Source organism: Pelobates fuscus, chromosome 4 (genome assembly GCF_036172605.1).
Source record: "Pelobates fuscus isolate aPelFus1 chromosome 4, aPelFus1.pri, whole genome shotgun sequence".
Taxonomy (NCBI): domain Eukaryota; kingdom Metazoa; phylum Chordata; class Amphibia; order Anura; family Pelobatidae; genus Pelobates; species Pelobates fuscus.
Window position 1 is genome coordinate 386,899,792 of NC_086320.1, and position 17,867 is coordinate 386,917,658.

A 17,867-nucleotide genomic window follows, 5' to 3' on the forward strand; every position below is an offset into this window, starting at 1 on the left:
TCCAAATGTAGGCAAGTATGTAACGAGACAAGGAGAAGGTGTAGTAAGTCTACGTATTGTTTAGAAAAATAAAGAGGGATATACTTACAGTGTACAAAGCTATCAGTAATCTCTACTTCTGTGGGTCTGGGTGGTATAATCCCCACCTGAGGATATGAGGTGTATCACTTGATTCAATGAGTAGTAGTCCAGAGGTTATGCAATATAAACAAAAATAGATGACAGTATATAGTGTAGTGTATTTGATTTGTGGATGTGGTGGATATAATATATCAATATGCACTTACATTTTATGGAGCTGGCCCCTACCAATTGGCGTGAAGTAGTATAATCTTTACTCTCAGATATGTAAGTGGTAGTGGTCCTTACCATAATAGTATGTGGAAAAAAACAGAAAAATATTTAGTGTGCAAAAGGGTAAAAAGAGATAATTGGAAATGTACTCACAAATATGGAGTAAAAAGGGTTTTTGCTCAATCCTCAAAACATAGGTAATAAATTTACTACTAAGGAATATGGTGCTTACATATCAGGAACAAGACAGGATGGTCCAGGAATATGATGTTTCCATGGAGTGAGGCCTTGTCCATGGAGTGAGGCCTTGTCCATGGACAAGGTCTCACTCCATGGACAAGGCCTCACTCCATGGACAAGGCCTCACTCCATGGACAAGGTCACACTCCATGGACAAGGTCACACTCCATGGACAAGGTCACACTCCATGGACAAGGTCTCTCTCCATGGACAAGGCCTCACTTCATGGACAAGGTCTCACTCCATGGACAAGGTCTCACTCCATGGACAAGGCCTCACTCCATGGACAAGGCCTCACTCCATGGACAAGGTCACACTCCATGGACAAGGTCTCACTCCATGGACAAGGTCAGACACCATGGACAAGGCCTCACTCCATGGACAAGGCCTCACTCCATGGACAAGGTCACACTCCATGGACAAGGTCTCACTCCATGGACAAGGTCACACTCCATGGACAAGGTCACACTCCATGGACAAGGTCTCACTCCATGGACAAGGTCACACTCCATGGACAAGGCCTCACTCCATGGACAAGGTCACACTCCATGGACAAGGTCTCACTCCATGGACAAGGTCACACTCCATGGACAAGGTCTCACTCCATGGACAAGGTCACACTCCATGGACAAGGTCTCACTCCATGGACAAGGTCACACACCATGGACAAGGCCTCACTCCATGGACAAGGCCTCACTCCATGGACAAGGTCACACTCCATGGACAAGGTCTCACTCCATGGACAAGGTCACACTCCATGGACAAGGTCACACTCCATGGACAAGGTCTCACTCCATGGACAAGGTCACACTCCATGGACAAGGCCTCACTCCATGGACAAGGTCACACTCCATGGACAAGGTCTCACTCCATGGACAAGGTCACACTCCATGGACAAGGCCTCACTCCATGGACAAGGTCACACTCCATGGACAAGGTCTCACTCCATGGACAAGGTCACACTCCATGCGAACATTGGAGCCCTGTTTACTTCAATCCAGTTTCTCTCCTGCCCCTGAACTCTCTGATCTCCACAGCAGCCAACATTCAGGATCCGGCCGTCATTGTCCTCTTCTTGTTCATTCCAGGAATTCTCTGCCGGATCCTTTGTTCATTTGCAGTTTACACTGAAACCAACCACATGCCGAAAACACCAGTGGAAACAACCTGACTGCAAGATCACTAAAGATCCGGTAAGCGTCTATCGACTGGCAAAAGGGTCTTTTCACTCTTTCAGTGTCAGAAACTCTTCAATTAATGATTTAATGTCCTCAAGCTGAAGGACCACGTCCATTTTCTCAAAGAAACTAAAGCCGTTAATTTAATATTTAAGAGGCAGTGTGTTTCCCCCCATTAGTGCACACACTGGTGCAAACATGTGAACGTTCACATTGATTTGACGGTGTAATTGTTACATGGTCTCACAGACGCTCTGCGTGTTTTTTACATGACTGCTGGATATGTTTCACTGTGTGCAGCTTACATCATGTTGTGTTTGGGTTTGTTGAAAACTCTGCACTTATGGAAGGAATAAAACCTTCACTGAGATTGGTACGGACAGCACAGTATATCGAAACACAAGTAGGACGACTAATAAACCATAACGACAAAGGCAGAAATTACAGTGGTCTGTCACTTTTCAGTATTTCGTAACGATATAATCTTCATGAAATACTGATCCAGAGGGTGTTGATGTTTCAGTGAGATTCCAACTCAATCCAAAGATACCAAAAAGTACTACTTTGTCTTATGTTGAAAGCCTGAGCTTTGTCATTTTTTGTTCAATCCCAGCAGCCATCACAAGTGACAGCTGTGGAATTCCGGCTGTGTCTATGGAGGATACCACAGTTTTAGGAGATGCAATCTTGCGGGATCCTCCATAGACCTCAGTCTTGTCTTCTCACAAATGCACGAAAGTACAGCACTATCGAGGTACCTCGCAAATAACCATGCAAGGAGAATGCTGAATCCTAAAAATGACAGATCCACTTTAATAAATGAACAAAAATGGTCACAGTGCCTTCAAAACCAATAGAGGATAAACACATTATTTACACCAAGAGACAGATGAAAAATAAAAAAATATATAAAAAAAAAAATTAACAAAACCCCCAATTATTCACTTTGCTAGTAAAGTATTTGTGTCTTCTGTTCTCTCTGGGCTCCAGCAAGAAAATGGAAACTTACTCCAAATTAGATCTTGACCCCTAGTACAATGTTTACTTCATGGATTTTATGCCCTTTTCCCCATCTCGAGTTTCCATGCCGGCCCAGCAGTTGGTAGAGGGTAGGCGTGACTGCAGGGATGCTAGGTTCTTACTGTTAATATCAATTGATACACAAATTTATATAAAAAAATGTAGGAAAAAAGTCCCAATTCTTGCTATGTGTGTAGTCCAGATAAATGGCACATTTCATGTAGCCGGGCAACTAAACTAACCATTCTAGTGATGTAATCAGTGATACCCCCCCAACAACAACCCTGGCACACCAAACACACTCGATACCTCCAAAAATGCTCCAGAACTGCTGAACGCTGTTGGAGAAAGTCTCACTGTGCATCTGACTTTCTCCACTATAAATTTATGCTGAGCTCATACAGCTTGGCTCTTTCCTCTGCAAAAGTAAATTTTATAGCATGACAGGAGGCTTCATAAATCAATCCCTACAGCACTAAGCAGGTAGATGCAGAAAATACAGTATAGCTAAATAAATCAATCCCTACAGCACTAAGGAGGTAGATGGAGAAAATACAGTATAGCTAAATAAATCAATCCCTACAGCACTAAGAAGGTAGATGGAGAAAATACAGTATAGCTAAATAAATCAATCCCTACAGCACTAAGAAGGTAGATGGAGAAAATACAGTATAGCTAAATAAATCAATCAATCCCTACAGCACTAAGCAGGTAGATGCAGAAAATACAGTATAGCTAAATAAATCAATCCCTACAGCACTAAGAAGGTAGATGGAGAAAATACAGTATAGCTAAATAAATCAATCCCTACAGCACTAAGAAGGTAGATGGAGAAAATACAGTATAGCTAAATAAATCAATCCCTACAGCACTAAGAAGGTAGATGGAGAAAATACAGTATAGCTAAATAAATCAATCCCTACAGCACTAAGAAGGTAGATGGAGAAAATACAGTATAACTAAATAAATAAATCCCTACAGCACTAAGAAGGTAGATGGAGAAAATACAGTATAGCTAAATAAATAAATCCCTACAGCACTAAGAAGGTAGATGGAGAAAATACAGTATAGCTAAATAAATAAATCCCTACAGATCTAAGCAGGTAGATGGAGAAAATACAGTATAGCTAAATAAATAAATCCCTACAGCACTAAGAAGGTAGATGCAGAAAATACAGTATAGCTAAATAAATAAATCCCTACAGCACTAAGAAGGTAGATGTAGAAAATACAGTATAGCTAAATAAATAAATCCCTGCAGCACTAAGAAGGTAGATGGAGAAAATACAGTATAGCTAAATAAATAAATCCCTACAGCACTAAGAAGGTAGATGGAGAAAATACAGTATAGCTAAATAAATAAATCCCTACAGCACTAAGAAGGTAGATGGAGAAAATACAGTATAGCTAAATAGATAAATCCCTGCAGCACTAAGAAGGTAGATGCAGAAAATACAGTATAGCTAAATAAATTAATCCCTACAGCACTAAGAAGGTAGATGGAGAAAATACAGTATAGCTAAATAAATCAATCCCTACAGCACTAAGAAGGTAGATGGAGAAAATACAGTACAGCTAAATAAATCAATCCCTACAGCACTAAGAAGGTAGATGCAGAAAATACAGTATAGCTAAATAAATCAATCCCTACAGCACTAAGAAGGTAGATGCAGAAAATACAGTATAGCTAAATAAATCAATCCCTACAGCACTAAGAAGGTAGATGCAGAAAATACAGTATAGCTAAATAAATCAATCCCTACAGCACTAAGCAGGTAGATGTAGAAAATACAGTATAGCTAAATAAATCAATCCCTACAGCACTAAGCAGGTAGATGTAGAAAATACAGTATAGCTAAATAAATCAATCCCTACAGCACTAAGAAGGTAGATGGAGAAAATACAGTATAGCTAAATAAATCAATCCCTACAGCACTAAGAAGGTAGATGGAGAAAATACAGTATAGCTAAATAAATCAATCCCTACAGCACTAAGAAGGTAGATGGAGAAAATACAGTATAGCTAAATAAATAAATCCCTGCAGCACTAAGAAGGTAGATGGAGAAAATACAGTATAGCTAAATAAATAAATCCCTACAGCACTAAGAAGGTAGATGCAGAAAGTACAGTATAGCTAAATAAATCAATCCCTACAGCACTAAGAAGGTAGATGGAGAAAATACAGTATAGCTAAATAAATAAATCCCTGCAGCACTAAGAAGGTAGATGGAGAAAATACAGTATAGCTAAATAAATCAATCCCTACAGCAGTAAGAAGGTAGATGGAGAAAATACAGTATAGCTAAATACATCAATCACTACAGCACTAAGAAGGTAGATGGAGAAAATACAGTATAGCTAAATAAATCAATCCCTACAGCACTAAGAAGGTAGATGCAGAAAATACAGTATAGCTAAATAAATCAATCCCTACAGCACTAAGAAGGTAGATGGAGAAAATACAGTATAGCTAAATAAATCAATCCCTACAGCACTAAGAAGGTAGATGGAGAAAATACAGTATAGCTAAATAAATCAATCCCTACAGCACTAAGAAGGTAGATGGAGAAAATACAGTATAGCTAAATAAATAAATCCCTGCAGCACTAAGAAGGTAGATGGAGAAAATACAGTATAGCTAAATAAATAAATCCCTACAGCACTAAGAAGGTAGATGCAGAAAGTACAGTATAGCTAAATAAATAAATCCCTGCAGCACTAAGAAGGTAGATGGAGAAAATACAGTATAGCTAAATAAATAAATCCCTGCAGCACTAAGAAGGTAGATGGAGAAAATACAGTATAGCTAAATAAATCAATCCCTACAGCACTAAGAAGGTAGATGGAGAAAATACAGTATAGCTAAATACATCAATCACTACAGCACTAAGAAGGTAGATGGAGAAAATACAGTATAGCTAAATAAATCAATCCCTACAGCACTAAGAAGGTAGATGCAGAAAATACAGTATAGCTAAATAAATCAATCCCTACAGCACTAAGAATGTAGATGGAGAAAATACAGTATAGCTAAATAAATAAATCACTACAGCACTAAGAAGGTAGATGGAGAAAATACAGTATAGCTAAATAAATCAATCCCTACAGCACTAAGAAGGTAGATGGAGAAAATACAGTATAGCTAAATAAATCAATCCCTACAGCACTAAGCAGGTAGATGGAGAAATACAGTATAGCTAAATAAATCAATCCCTACAGCACTCAGAATGTAGATGGAGAAAATACAGTATAGCTAAATAAATAAATCACTACAGCACTAAGAAGGTAGATGGAGAAAATACAGTATAGCTAAATAAATCAATCCCTACAGCACTAAGAATGTAGATGGAGAAAATACAGTATAGCTAAATAAATAAATCACTACAGCACTAAGAAGGTAGATGGAGAAAATACAGTATAGCTAAATAAATCAATCCCTACAGCACTAAGAAGGTAGATGGAGAAAATACAGTATAGCTAAATAAATCAATCCCTACAGCACTAAGCAGGTAGATGGAGAAATACAGTATAGCTAAATAAATCAATCCCTACAGCACTAAGAATGTAGATGGAGAAAATACAGTATAGCTAAATAAATAAATCACTACAGCACTAAGAAGGTAGATGGAGAAAATACAGTATAGCTAAATAAATAAATCCCTACAGCACTAAGCAGGTAAATTGAGAAAATACAGTATAGCTAAATAAATCAATCTCTGCAGCACTAAGAAGGTAGATGGAGAAAATACAGTATAGCTAAATAAATCAATCCCTACAGCACTAAGCAGGTAGATGGAGAAAATACAGTATAGCTAAATAAATAAATCCCTACAGCACTAAGAAGGTAGATGGAGAAAATACAGTATAGCTAAATAAATAAATCCCTACAGCACTAAGAAGGTAGATGCCGAAAATACAGTTTAGCTAAATAAATAAATCCCTACAGCACTAAGAAGGTAGATGGAGAAAATACAGTATAGCTAAATAAATCAATCCCTACAGCACTAAAGAGGTAGATGGAGAAAATACAGTATAGCTAAATAAATCAATCCCTACAGCACTAAGAAGGTAGATGGAGAAAATACAGTATAACTAAATAAATCAATCCCTACAGCACTAAGAAGGTAGATGCAGAAAATACAGTATAGCTAAATAAATCAATCCTTACAGCACTAAGAAGGTAGATGGCGAAAATACAGTATAGCTAAATAAATCAATCCCTACAGCACTAAGAATGTAGATGGAGAAAATACAGTATAGCTAAATAAATAAATCACTACAGCACTAAGAAGGTAGATGGAGAAAATACAGTATAGCTAAATAAATAAATCCCTACAGCACTAAGCAGGTAGATGGAGAAAATACAGTATAGCTAAATAAATAAATCCCTCCAGCACTAAGAAGGTAGATGGAGAAAATACAGTATAGCTAAATAAATCAATCCCTACAGCACTAAGAAGGTAGATGGAGAAAATACAGTATAGCTAAATAAATCAATCTCTGCAGCACTAAGAAGGTAGATGGAGAAAATACAGTATAGCTAAATAAATCAATCCCTACAGCACTAAGCAGGTAGATGGAGAAAATACAGTATAGCTAAATAAATCAATCCCTACAGCACTAAGAAGGTAGATGGAGAAAATACAGTATAGCTAAATAAATCAATCCCTACAGCACTAAGAAGGTAGATGCAGAAAATACAGTATAGCTAAATAAATAAATCCCTACAGCACTAAGAAGGTAGATGGAGAAAATACAGTATAGCTTAATAAGTCAATCCCTACAGCACTAAGAAGGTAGATGCAGAAAATACAGTATAGCTAAATACATCAATCACTAGAGCACTAAGAAGGTAGATGGAGAAAATACAGTTTAGCTAAATAAATAAATCCCTACAGCACTAAGAAGGTAGATGGAGAAAATACAGTATAGCTTAATAAGTCAATCCCTACAGCACTAAGAAGGTAGATGCAGAAAATACAGTATAGCTAAATAAATCAATCCCTACAGCACTAAGAAGGTAGATGGAGAAAATACAGTATAGCTAAATAAATCAATCCCTACAGCACTAAGAAGGTAGATGCAGAAAATACAGTTTAGCTAAATAAATCAATCCCTACAGCACTAAGAAGGTAGATGGAGAAAATACAGTATAGCTAAATAAATCAATCCCTACAGCACTAAGAAGGTAGATGGAGAAAATACAGTATAGCTTAATAAATCAATCACTAGAGCACTAAGAAGGTAGATGGAGAAAATACAGTATAGCTAATAAATCAATCCCTACAGCACTAAGAAGGTAGATGCAGAAAATACAGTATAGCTAAATAAATCAATCCCTACAGCACTAAGCAGGTAGATGGAGAAAATACAATATAGCTAAATAAATCAATCCCTACAGCACTAAGAAGGTAGATGGAGAAAATACAGTATAGCTAAATAAATCAATCCCTATAGCACTAAGAAGGTAGATGGAGAAAATACAGTATAGCTTAATAAGTCAATCCCTACAGCACTAAGAAGGTAGATGCAGAAAATACAGTATAGCTAAATAAATCAATCCCTACAGCACTAAGAAGGTAGATGGAGAAAATACAGTATGGCTAAATAAATCAATCCCTACAGCACTAAGAAGGTAGATGGAGAAAATACAGTATAGCTTAATAAATCAATCACTAGAGCACTAAGAAGGTAGATGGAGAAAATACAGTATAGCTAATAAATCAATCCCTACAGCACTAAGAAGGTAGATGCAGAAAATACAGTATAGCTAAATAAATAAATCCCTGCAGCACTAAGCAGGTAGATGGAGAAAATACAGTATAGCTAAATAAATAAATCCCTACAGCACTAAGAAGGTAGATGGAGAAAATACAGTATAGCTAAATAAATCAATCTCTGCAGCACTAAGAAGGTAGATGGAGAAATACAGTATAGCTAAATAAATCAATCTCTGCAGCACTAAGAAGGTAGATGGAGAAATACAGTATAGCTAAATAAATCAATCCCTACAGCACTAAGAAGGTAGATGGAGAAAATACAGTATAGCTAAATAAATCAATCCCTACAGCACTAAGCAGGTAGATGGAGAAAATACAGTATAGCTAAATAAATCAATCCCTACAGCACTAAGAAGGTAGATGGAGAAAATACAGTATAGCTAAATAAATCAATCCCTACAGCACTAAGCAGGTAGATGGAGAAATACCCTCTAAACAAATAAATCTATACAGTAATAAACATATAAATACAGTAAAATATCCACAACCACCCATATAAAACAGGAGGCAGTGGTACTCTGACCTGTACTGACTGCGGAGCAGCAAGAGGAAATAGTTAGTTGGGAGAAGCCTTTTATAGATTCCTGATTTTTTGTCTCTGGTGTTTTTATCTCTATGTTAATGTGCTGCTGTGGAGTTCTAGTAAAGAGAGACTTAAGCAAATATTCCCCTCCTGTCATTAATAAAATTAAGATTATAGTTACACTAAAGCTAGCATAATCTACAATTACTTCAACACCCTCATAACCACTCTCTCCCGCGAACCCAAACGACTATTTCACACATTTAACTCTTATCTTCCCCCTGCTGTTCCTCCTCCACCTACTAACTTGACCGCCTCAGACTTTGCAACTCACTTCACTGACAAGATATCTACAATCAGAGAAGAGATCTCTCATCTTTCTTCTTCCCCTTACAATATTTCCCCTAACTTCACTCCCTCTGCTCATTCGCACCCGCTACATTGGAAGACGTTTCTGCTCTGCTCCAGTCCTCCCGCCCCACCACCTGCTCCCTAGATCCAATTCCCTCGCATCTCATCTGTACTCTATCTTCTTCTCTCAATCTCTCTCTTTCCTCTGGTATATTTCTATCGCCCTTCAAACATGCAACTGTAACCCCAATTCTAAAGAAGCCCAATCTTGACCCTAACTCCCCATCCAACTATCGTCCTATCTCGCTACTGCCTTTTGCATCCAAGATCCTTGAAAGATATGTGTATGCGAGATTGACAGACTTCCTCGAGTCCAACTCTCTGCTAGACCCACTTCAGTCTGGTTTCCGCGCTAAGCACTCTGTGGAAACGGCACTGACCAAAGTATCCAATGATCTAGTCGCTGCAAAATCTCGTGGTCACTACTCTATCCTAATTCTCCTTGACCTGTCTGCGGCTTTTGACACTGTTGATCATCAACAGCTTCTTCTCATCCTCCGCAATATCTGTCTACAAGATATTGCTCTCTCCTGGTGCTCCTCCTACCTCTCCCAGCACTCTTTCGGTGTGGATCTGCTTCTTCTCACCAACTCCTCTCTGTTGGTGTCCCCCAAGGTTCAGTCCTTGGTCCCCTACTGTTCTCCATCTATACTGCCTCCCTTGGTAAACTCATTAGCTCTTTTGGCTTCCAATATCATTTCTATGCAGATGACACGCAAATCTACCTGTCCTCTCCTGATCTCTCCCCGTCCCTCTTGACTAGTGTCTCTGACTGCCTTTCTGCTGTTTCTAACTGGATGGATGCCCACTTCCTTAAACTAAACTTGACCAAAACTGAAATTCTGGTCTTTCCTCCCTCAAGTGTTGTTACTCCTGTGTCTGTCTCCCTCCAAGTCAACGGTGCTACCATCAGCTCCACCACGCAGGCTCGCTGCCTAGGGGTTCACTTTGACTCCGACCTCTCCTTCAAGCCTCATGTTCAATCTATCGCCAAATCTTGTCATTTCCATCTCAAAAACATTGCGCGCATCCGCCCCTACTTAACGCCAGATGCGACTACGGTGTTGGTCCATTCCACTGTCCTTTCTTGCCTTGACTACTGTAATCCGCTTCTCAGTGGTCTTACGTGCTCCCAACTTGCACTGTTACAGTCCATAATGAATGTGGCGGCGAGGCTCATCTATCTGTCCGCCCGCACCTCCCATGCCTCACCCTTCTGTCAGTCCCTACATTGGCTTCCTATAAAATATAGAGCTCAATTTAAAATTCTGGTTCTTGCTTTCAAATCTCTACATAATGCTGCTCCCACCTATCTATCTTCCCTAATACACAAGTATGTCCCGTCTAGGCCCTTACGATCTGCTGAAGACTTCCGTCTATCTTCTGTCCGTACTCCCACCTCTCATGCTCGCCTTCAAGATTTCTCGAGGGCTGCACCGTTCCTGTGGAACTCGCTTCCCTCCTCCGTTAGATGCTCACCCAGTCTCCACTCCTTCAAAAAATCGTTAAAAACCCGCTTCTTCATAAAAGCATATCAATTAAACTGTTAATAGCTTCCGACTGATTCCTCTTCTGAAACTGTCACTAGTCGAATACTATCTTTACCTTTTTGTGTCATTTTACCCCACTCCCTCTAGCATGTAAACTCACTGAGCAGGGCCCTCAACCCCTCTGTTACTGTGTCACTATACCCCACTCCCTCTAACATGTAACCTCACTGAGCAGCCCTCAGTCCCTCTGTTACTGTGTCACTATACCCCACTCCCTCTAACATGTAAACTCACTGAGCAGGACCCTCAATCCCTCTGTTACTGTCTCTATACCCCACTCCCTCTAACATGTAACCTCACTGAGCAGCCCTCAGTCCCTCTGTTACTGTGTCACTATACCACACTCCCTCTAACATGTAAACTCACTGAGCAGGGCCCTCAATCCCTCTGTTACTGTGTCACTATACCCCACTCCCTCTAACATGTAAACTCACTGAGCAGGCCCTCAATTTCTCTGTTACTGTGTCACTATACCCCACTCCCTCTAACATGTAAACTCACTGAGCAGGACCCTCAATCCCTCTGTTACTGTGTCACTATACCCCACTCCCTCTAGCATGTAAACTCACTGAGCAGGGCCCTCAATCCCTCTGTTACTGTGTCACTATACCCCACTCCCTCTAGCATGTAAACTCACTGAGCAGACCTCAATCCCTCTGTTACTGTGTCACTATACCCCACTCCCTCTAACATGTAAACTCACTGAGCAGGCCCTCAATCCCTCTGTTACTGTGTCACTATACCCCACTCCCTCTAGCATGTAAACTCACTGAGCAGGGCCCTCAATCCCTCTGTTACTGTGTCACCATACCCCACTCCCTCTAGCATGTAAACTCACTGAGCAGCCCTCAGTCCCTCTGTTACTGTGTCACTATACCCCACTCCCTCTAACATGTAAACTCACTGAGCAGGGCTCTCAATCCCTCTGTTACTGTGTCACTATACCCCACTCCCTCTAGCATGTAAGCTCATTGAGCAGGGCCCTCAACCCCTCTGTTCCTGTGTGTCCAACTTGTCTGGTTACAACTACATGTCTGTTCGTCCACCCATTGTAAAGCGCTGCAGAATTTAATGGCGCTCTATAAATATCATAATAATAATAATAATGGGTAACCATTCCCTGCATCAACTACACACACCCATTCGTTAGCAAATAAACCAACGGATCATGCTTGCTGGGCTGCCACTAGCCAGTCCTTGGAGTTATATGGGAACATAGCGCATACTGCATGTCCTGTTTTATTGTCTGTAAAGTTTTTAATTTGTAACAAATGCATAACGTATGTTCTTATATTATTTATGATTTTTTTTAACCAGAGGTCGTTCCATTGTTTGGCCTGCTTTAAGTTTCAATATGGGTCACATCAAGTCATGTCTGAGGTGAAGGACTGCGTTCTACAGCGCCATTTAAGTGCGGTACGTATTGGATGTGTGTCTCCTGTATTAATATGATCTTCGTTTTACCTGAATTAGGAATGGACAGCAGTAAGCACGATGTAGCAGGAAGTGGCCCGAGAGGAAGTGTCATGGAATGAGCAGGCAGCAGGAAATGGGCAAAAAATATTGGAAGGAAGTGGTTTAGAATGTCAGGAAGTGATAAGGAGTAAGCAGGACATGCTACGAAATGAGCAGGAAGTGATGGTTGGATGTGGGTTGGGATGTCAGGAAGTGACTTAGAAAGATCGAGAAGTGGCATGGCATTGGAAAGTTGCTAAGCATCTGTCTCGACACCAATTCTCTGCTCTTATAGTAGGAAGTTTGTGGGAATGCTTAGCATTGCTGCATGACCATGGCTTACAGGAGACACCAGAAAAAGAGGCCTTTAATTCATTCAAATGAAATTACCACTGTTTGTTTCTGTAACGTGATGCACGCCATGGAAATAACAATGTGTAGTATCACCCAGTAGTATTGTATGTGTTCTGGAGTTAAAAGAGAGAGAGCACATCATAGAGCAGCCATAGATGTTGTTTTCAGCAGTGGTGGAACTCATGCAGAGAGGGCCGTGGTGCACGAAATATTTTGAGCCCCCTCTAGCGCAAGGGTGGCTGAAAGGTAGATCCCAGCTACCACAATGTTTCACTAGCTGGGGATCTACCATTTGCACATTTCTGCAGGGTTGTATTTTTAAGCATGGTTTGTGTGTTTGAATGTAAGCATGTTTTTGTGTGAAGTGTGTGTGTGTGTAAATGAAGGGGTGTTTCTTTGTGTAGTAAATTCAGTTGTGTGATTGTATTTATTGTTGCCATTTAATTGCAGTGTTGTATTTGTGTGTAGTGTTTGTATGTATTGTTGGTGTTGAATGCAGGGATGTTTGTAAGTACTTGCCGGGGTGTGTCTGTATGTTGTCAGGGTTGTATATATCGCAAGGCTAACAAGGCATTTGCCTTGGGCGGCACTTTCCCCGAGGCTCATATTCTAACCAGGTGCGTAAGGGATCACTGATTTGTGCTCCTCTTGCTTAGCTCCCTTGCGTTCCCTCATCCTGGGAGCGGGAATAAGACATCACTCCAGCTCTCAGCATCACTCAGCTCCCTCACCACCTACCATGGACAGCCCATCAGCCCCAGGACCCCACAGCAGTTCCCATGGAAGCCCACCAGCACCCACTGAAGCCCCCCAGCACCCACCAGGAGCACATCAGCAAGAGCACGCCAGCACCCACAGCAGCTCCCCTGCATCTACAGGAACTCCCCAGCACCCACAGCAACTACCAGCACACCAGTAGCCCCCAACATACACAGAAGCTCCCAGCACACCAGGAGCTCTAAGCACACCAGCAACCGGAGCCCAGGGACAGGATCCACTCCAGCTCTCCCAAAGGTAGGGAGGCTGGGTGGACTTAAATAAAAACAAAAAAATAATAATAATAATTAGTGAGTGTAATGGATTGACGGGCACCCCGACTGGGTACCTCAGTTGAAGGATGCTCCTAGCGCTTCCTGAGGACTCCAAGCACTGCAGCAGACACCATAACCCCCGTAGACTCCTCCAGAGAGCAAGACAGGAACAAGCTCTTACAAGAGCTTAGTAGTAATTTAGCAAGAGAGTATGACTAGCAAAGCAATCCCTTGTAGCAGATTCCCCCAATAAGAGATGGCACTCCAAATTGAGGGTGAAGGTGAAGTAGAACTGATTTACTGGGGCTACCTGCTCCTCTTTTTGACTCCTGTTCAGTTTCCCTCCCCACTGCACTCGAAAGCTGTCATCTTCACTCACTTCCTCTCGGCACCACGGCCAAACTGCTGGTCTGACAGTGGCTGGTCTCACTACTAAAGTGCCTGATCAGACATACCCATTGGGTGACCCTAAGCTTGCGGATCCTGGCTGCACCGAGCAAATTCTGTAAAGGGGGATCCCTCTTTTTACAAGCTATACATTGCTATATATGAATTTATGAATTTTGTTGTCATTCTGTCTGTACAGGAACGTAAACAGAAGTGGACTGAATCCTGCTCAGAGGTGAAGCGCAAGGACGAGCCTCCTGGTCTGATTCTTCCAGGCGTGTACAGCTTCCTGAAAAGTGGAAATCAGTGAGATTCTGCCACATGGAGATGGGTATGCAGGGTGAGTTTGGGGGATAAAAAGGACATCTCTATGGTAGTCTTCTCCCTAAAACTATCGACTCATGGCTGGGACGTCCAGTGTTGTGTGCCAGTGTATGTGTCTAGTAGGCTCCACAGAGTGCCAGTGTATGTGTCTTGTGGCTCAGAAAGGCTGCAAGAGGTCTCCTACCCAAAATAAAGTCTACATTGAGATGACGAGAGGATCCTGCTTGTATGTCGGAGTAAAACAACAATCCAGATGGCACCGGACTACTCAGATGTCTGACCTAGAGATGGCAGCCCAAGAAATCATAGATTCAGTCCATTGCCACCACTACACAATCTGCTTCCCCACATCTTTTCATCTCTCATTTATATAAACATCTGTCCACATACATTAAGTTAAATCACAGCCCACCAGCCAAGAAACGGTTACAGTGCAAATCGTGGAAAATTATAAGGAAGAAACGGAAATAGAAAATGGTGTATAAAAGGACAAGACTGGTGTGGAGTTAGAATGACAGGGAGAGAGAATGGCCCAGAATGAAAACAAGAGAGGCAGGTTAAAAAAATCCAACATGAATGTGATGGAGAGTCACGGTATAGAGAGAGAGACACGGTATAGAAAGAGACACGGTATAGAGAGAGACACAGTATAGAAAGAGACACGGTATAGAGAGAGACAGTATAGATAGAGACACGGTATAGAGAGAGAGACACGGTATAGAGAGAGACACGGTATAGAGAGAGAGACACGGTATAGAGAGAGAGACACGGTATAGAAAGAGACACGGTATAGAGAGAGACACAGTATAGAAAGAGACACGGTATAGAGAGAGACAGTATAGAAAGAGACACGGTATAGAGAGAGACACGGTATAGAGAGAGAGACACGGTATAGAAAGAGACACGGTATAGAGAGAGACACAGTATAGAGAGAGACACGGTATAGCGAGAGACACGGTATATAGAGAGAGACACGGTATATAGAGAGACATGGTATAGAGAGAGACACGGTATAGAGAGAGACACGGTATAGAGAGAGACACAGTATAGAGAGAGAGACACGGTATAGAAAGAGACACGGTATAGAGAGATACACAGTATAGAGAGAGACACGGTATAGAGAGAGAGACAGTATAGATAGAGACACGGTATAGAGAGAGAGAGACACGGTATAGAGAGAGACACGGTATAGAGAGAGACACACGGTATAGAGAGAGACACGGTATAGAGAGAGAGAGACGCGGTATAGAGAGAGAGACACGGTATATAGAGAGAGACACGGTATAGAGAGTGACACGGTATAGAGAGAGACACAGTATAGAGAGAGAGACACGGTATAGAGAGAGACACGGTATAGAGAGAGACACGGTATAGAGAGAGAGACGGTATAGAGAGAGACACGGTATAGAGAGAGAGAGACACGGTATAGAGAGAGACACGGTATAGAGAGAGAGACACGGTATAGAGAGTGACACGGTATAGAAAGAGACACGGTATAGAGAGAGACACGGTATAGAGAGAGAGACACGGTATAGAGAGAGACATGGTATAGAGAGAGAGACACGGTATAGAGAGTGACACGGTATAGAGAGAGACACGGTATAGAGAGAGACATGGTATAGAGAGAGAGACACGGTATAGAGAGAGACACGTATATAGAGAGACACGGTATAGAGAGAGACACAGTATAGAGAGAGACACGGTATAGAGAGAGACACGGTATAGAGAGAGACAGGGTATAGAGAGAGACGGTATATAGAGAGAGAGACACGGTATATAGAGAGACAGGGTATATAGAGAGAGACACATATATAGAGAGACACGGTATAGAGAGAGACACAGTATAGAGAGAGACACGGTATAGAGAGAGACACGGTATAGAGAGAGACAGGGTATAGAGAGAGACAGGGTATATAGAGAGAGACAGGGTATATAGAGAGAGAGACACGGTATATAGAGAGACAGGGTATATAGAGAGAGACACGTATATAGAGAGACACGGTATAGAGAGAGACACGGTATAGAGAGAGACAAGGTATAGAGAGAGACACAGTATAGAAAGAGACACGGTATAGAGAGAGACAGTATAGATAGAGACACGGTATAGAGAGAGACAAGGTATAGAGAGAGACACGGTATAGAGAGAGACAGGGTATAGAGAGAGACACGGTATAGAGAGAGACAAGGTATAGAGAGAGACACGGTATAGAGAGAGACAGGGTATATAGAGAGACAGGGTATAGAGTAAGACCCGGGGTAGAGAAAGAAGCAGAATGGAGAGAGACGTGGGATGGAGACCCTGAGAAAGAAAGGAAGGAGAAACTAGAACTGCAAAGAGACAGAAAGATCCGTAGTCCCAGCCATGAGTGACATTTTTTAAGATTTTAACCCGAATATTCTTTTATTTCCAGCTCACGGCTGGAAGGTGAACGCATGATGGAGAATGAACGCTGAACGCCAGGATAAATCCAATGCGGACCTGGAAACCTTCCACATATAATAAAACATATCACTATGTAGAGTCAGACGACATGTATTAAAACATATTACTATATAGGATCAGAAGTGTGATAGAATTTATCTTGGTTCCAAGGCTCAAGCTTATAGGTGTCATATTATGATATCCTATATTAAAATTGGCTAACTTGGACTCAGGAAATGCTTGATGTTTAAACCGACACTTAAGACCATATATGTCTAGTTCCGGGAGCAGATAGCCCCCACCTGAGCTGTCTCTCCTAAATCAGTCTGTTCCTTCTCTTTCTCTGAACCTATCTGTTATATATACATGACATTCATCCCTATGTCTTATCTGTACTCCTTTCACCCTTTCACTCCCTTCCTACTACTGTCCTATTAGTATTTGCACGTAAGCACTTACTTTTTAATGTATAAAAATCCCGCTGACGAATAAACAACAGAGGCTTATTTTGATAACCAACACGCGTCTGGTGTCTAATTCGCACTTCTCCAAGTGCACTTGTTATAATAATTTGGGCTTCCTATGAATATAATAAAGATCAATATTTGGATCTATATCAATTTGGTGCCGAAACCCAGGATCTGACGGTCGAAAGGCTCGGACACTAGCGTACAGGTGGACAGCAAAATCAGCTGCAGCAAGGTAAGTAAAACTTTTTTCTACCTTTATCAATTTCGCTCTCAGATCCACGTCCTACTGGTCTGTCTGGGTAAGGAACGACTTAAAAACATCTGATCTAAAGAACTTGTTTTCTGTGGTATTATGGTTTGTGACGAAACCAACCTCGCCACTGGGCATTGGAGAAACCTGTTTGCCCGCCTCCTACCTGCTGACTAT

The 17,867-nt window shown here is 41.3% G+C and overlaps 1 protein-coding gene across 2 annotated transcripts in view; it reads left to right on the top strand.

Moving 5' to 3' along the window:
- RARRES2 (retinoic acid receptor responder 2) overlaps nucleotides 1–17,467 on the top strand; it is a 34,122-nt gene extending 16,655 nt beyond the window's left edge. Inside the window, exons 3-6 of one of the 2 annotated variants that reach the window (XM_063450869.1) lie at nucleotides 1,623–1,727; nucleotides 12,315–12,413; nucleotides 14,424–14,564; nucleotides 16,960–17,467. In XM_063450869.1, the coding sequence (XP_063306939.1) occupies nucleotides 1,623–1,727; nucleotides 12,315–12,413; nucleotides 14,424–14,534 (315 nt within the window). In that variant the 3' untranslated portion in view covers nucleotides 14,535–14,564; nucleotides 16,960–17,467. The remainder of the gene's footprint in view (nucleotides 1–1,622; nucleotides 1,728–12,314; nucleotides 12,414–14,423; nucleotides 14,565–16,959) is intronic. The other variant, XM_063450870.1, reaches the window with a different exon arrangement.
- The last annotated feature ends 400 nt before the right edge of the window (nucleotides 17,468–17,867 follow it).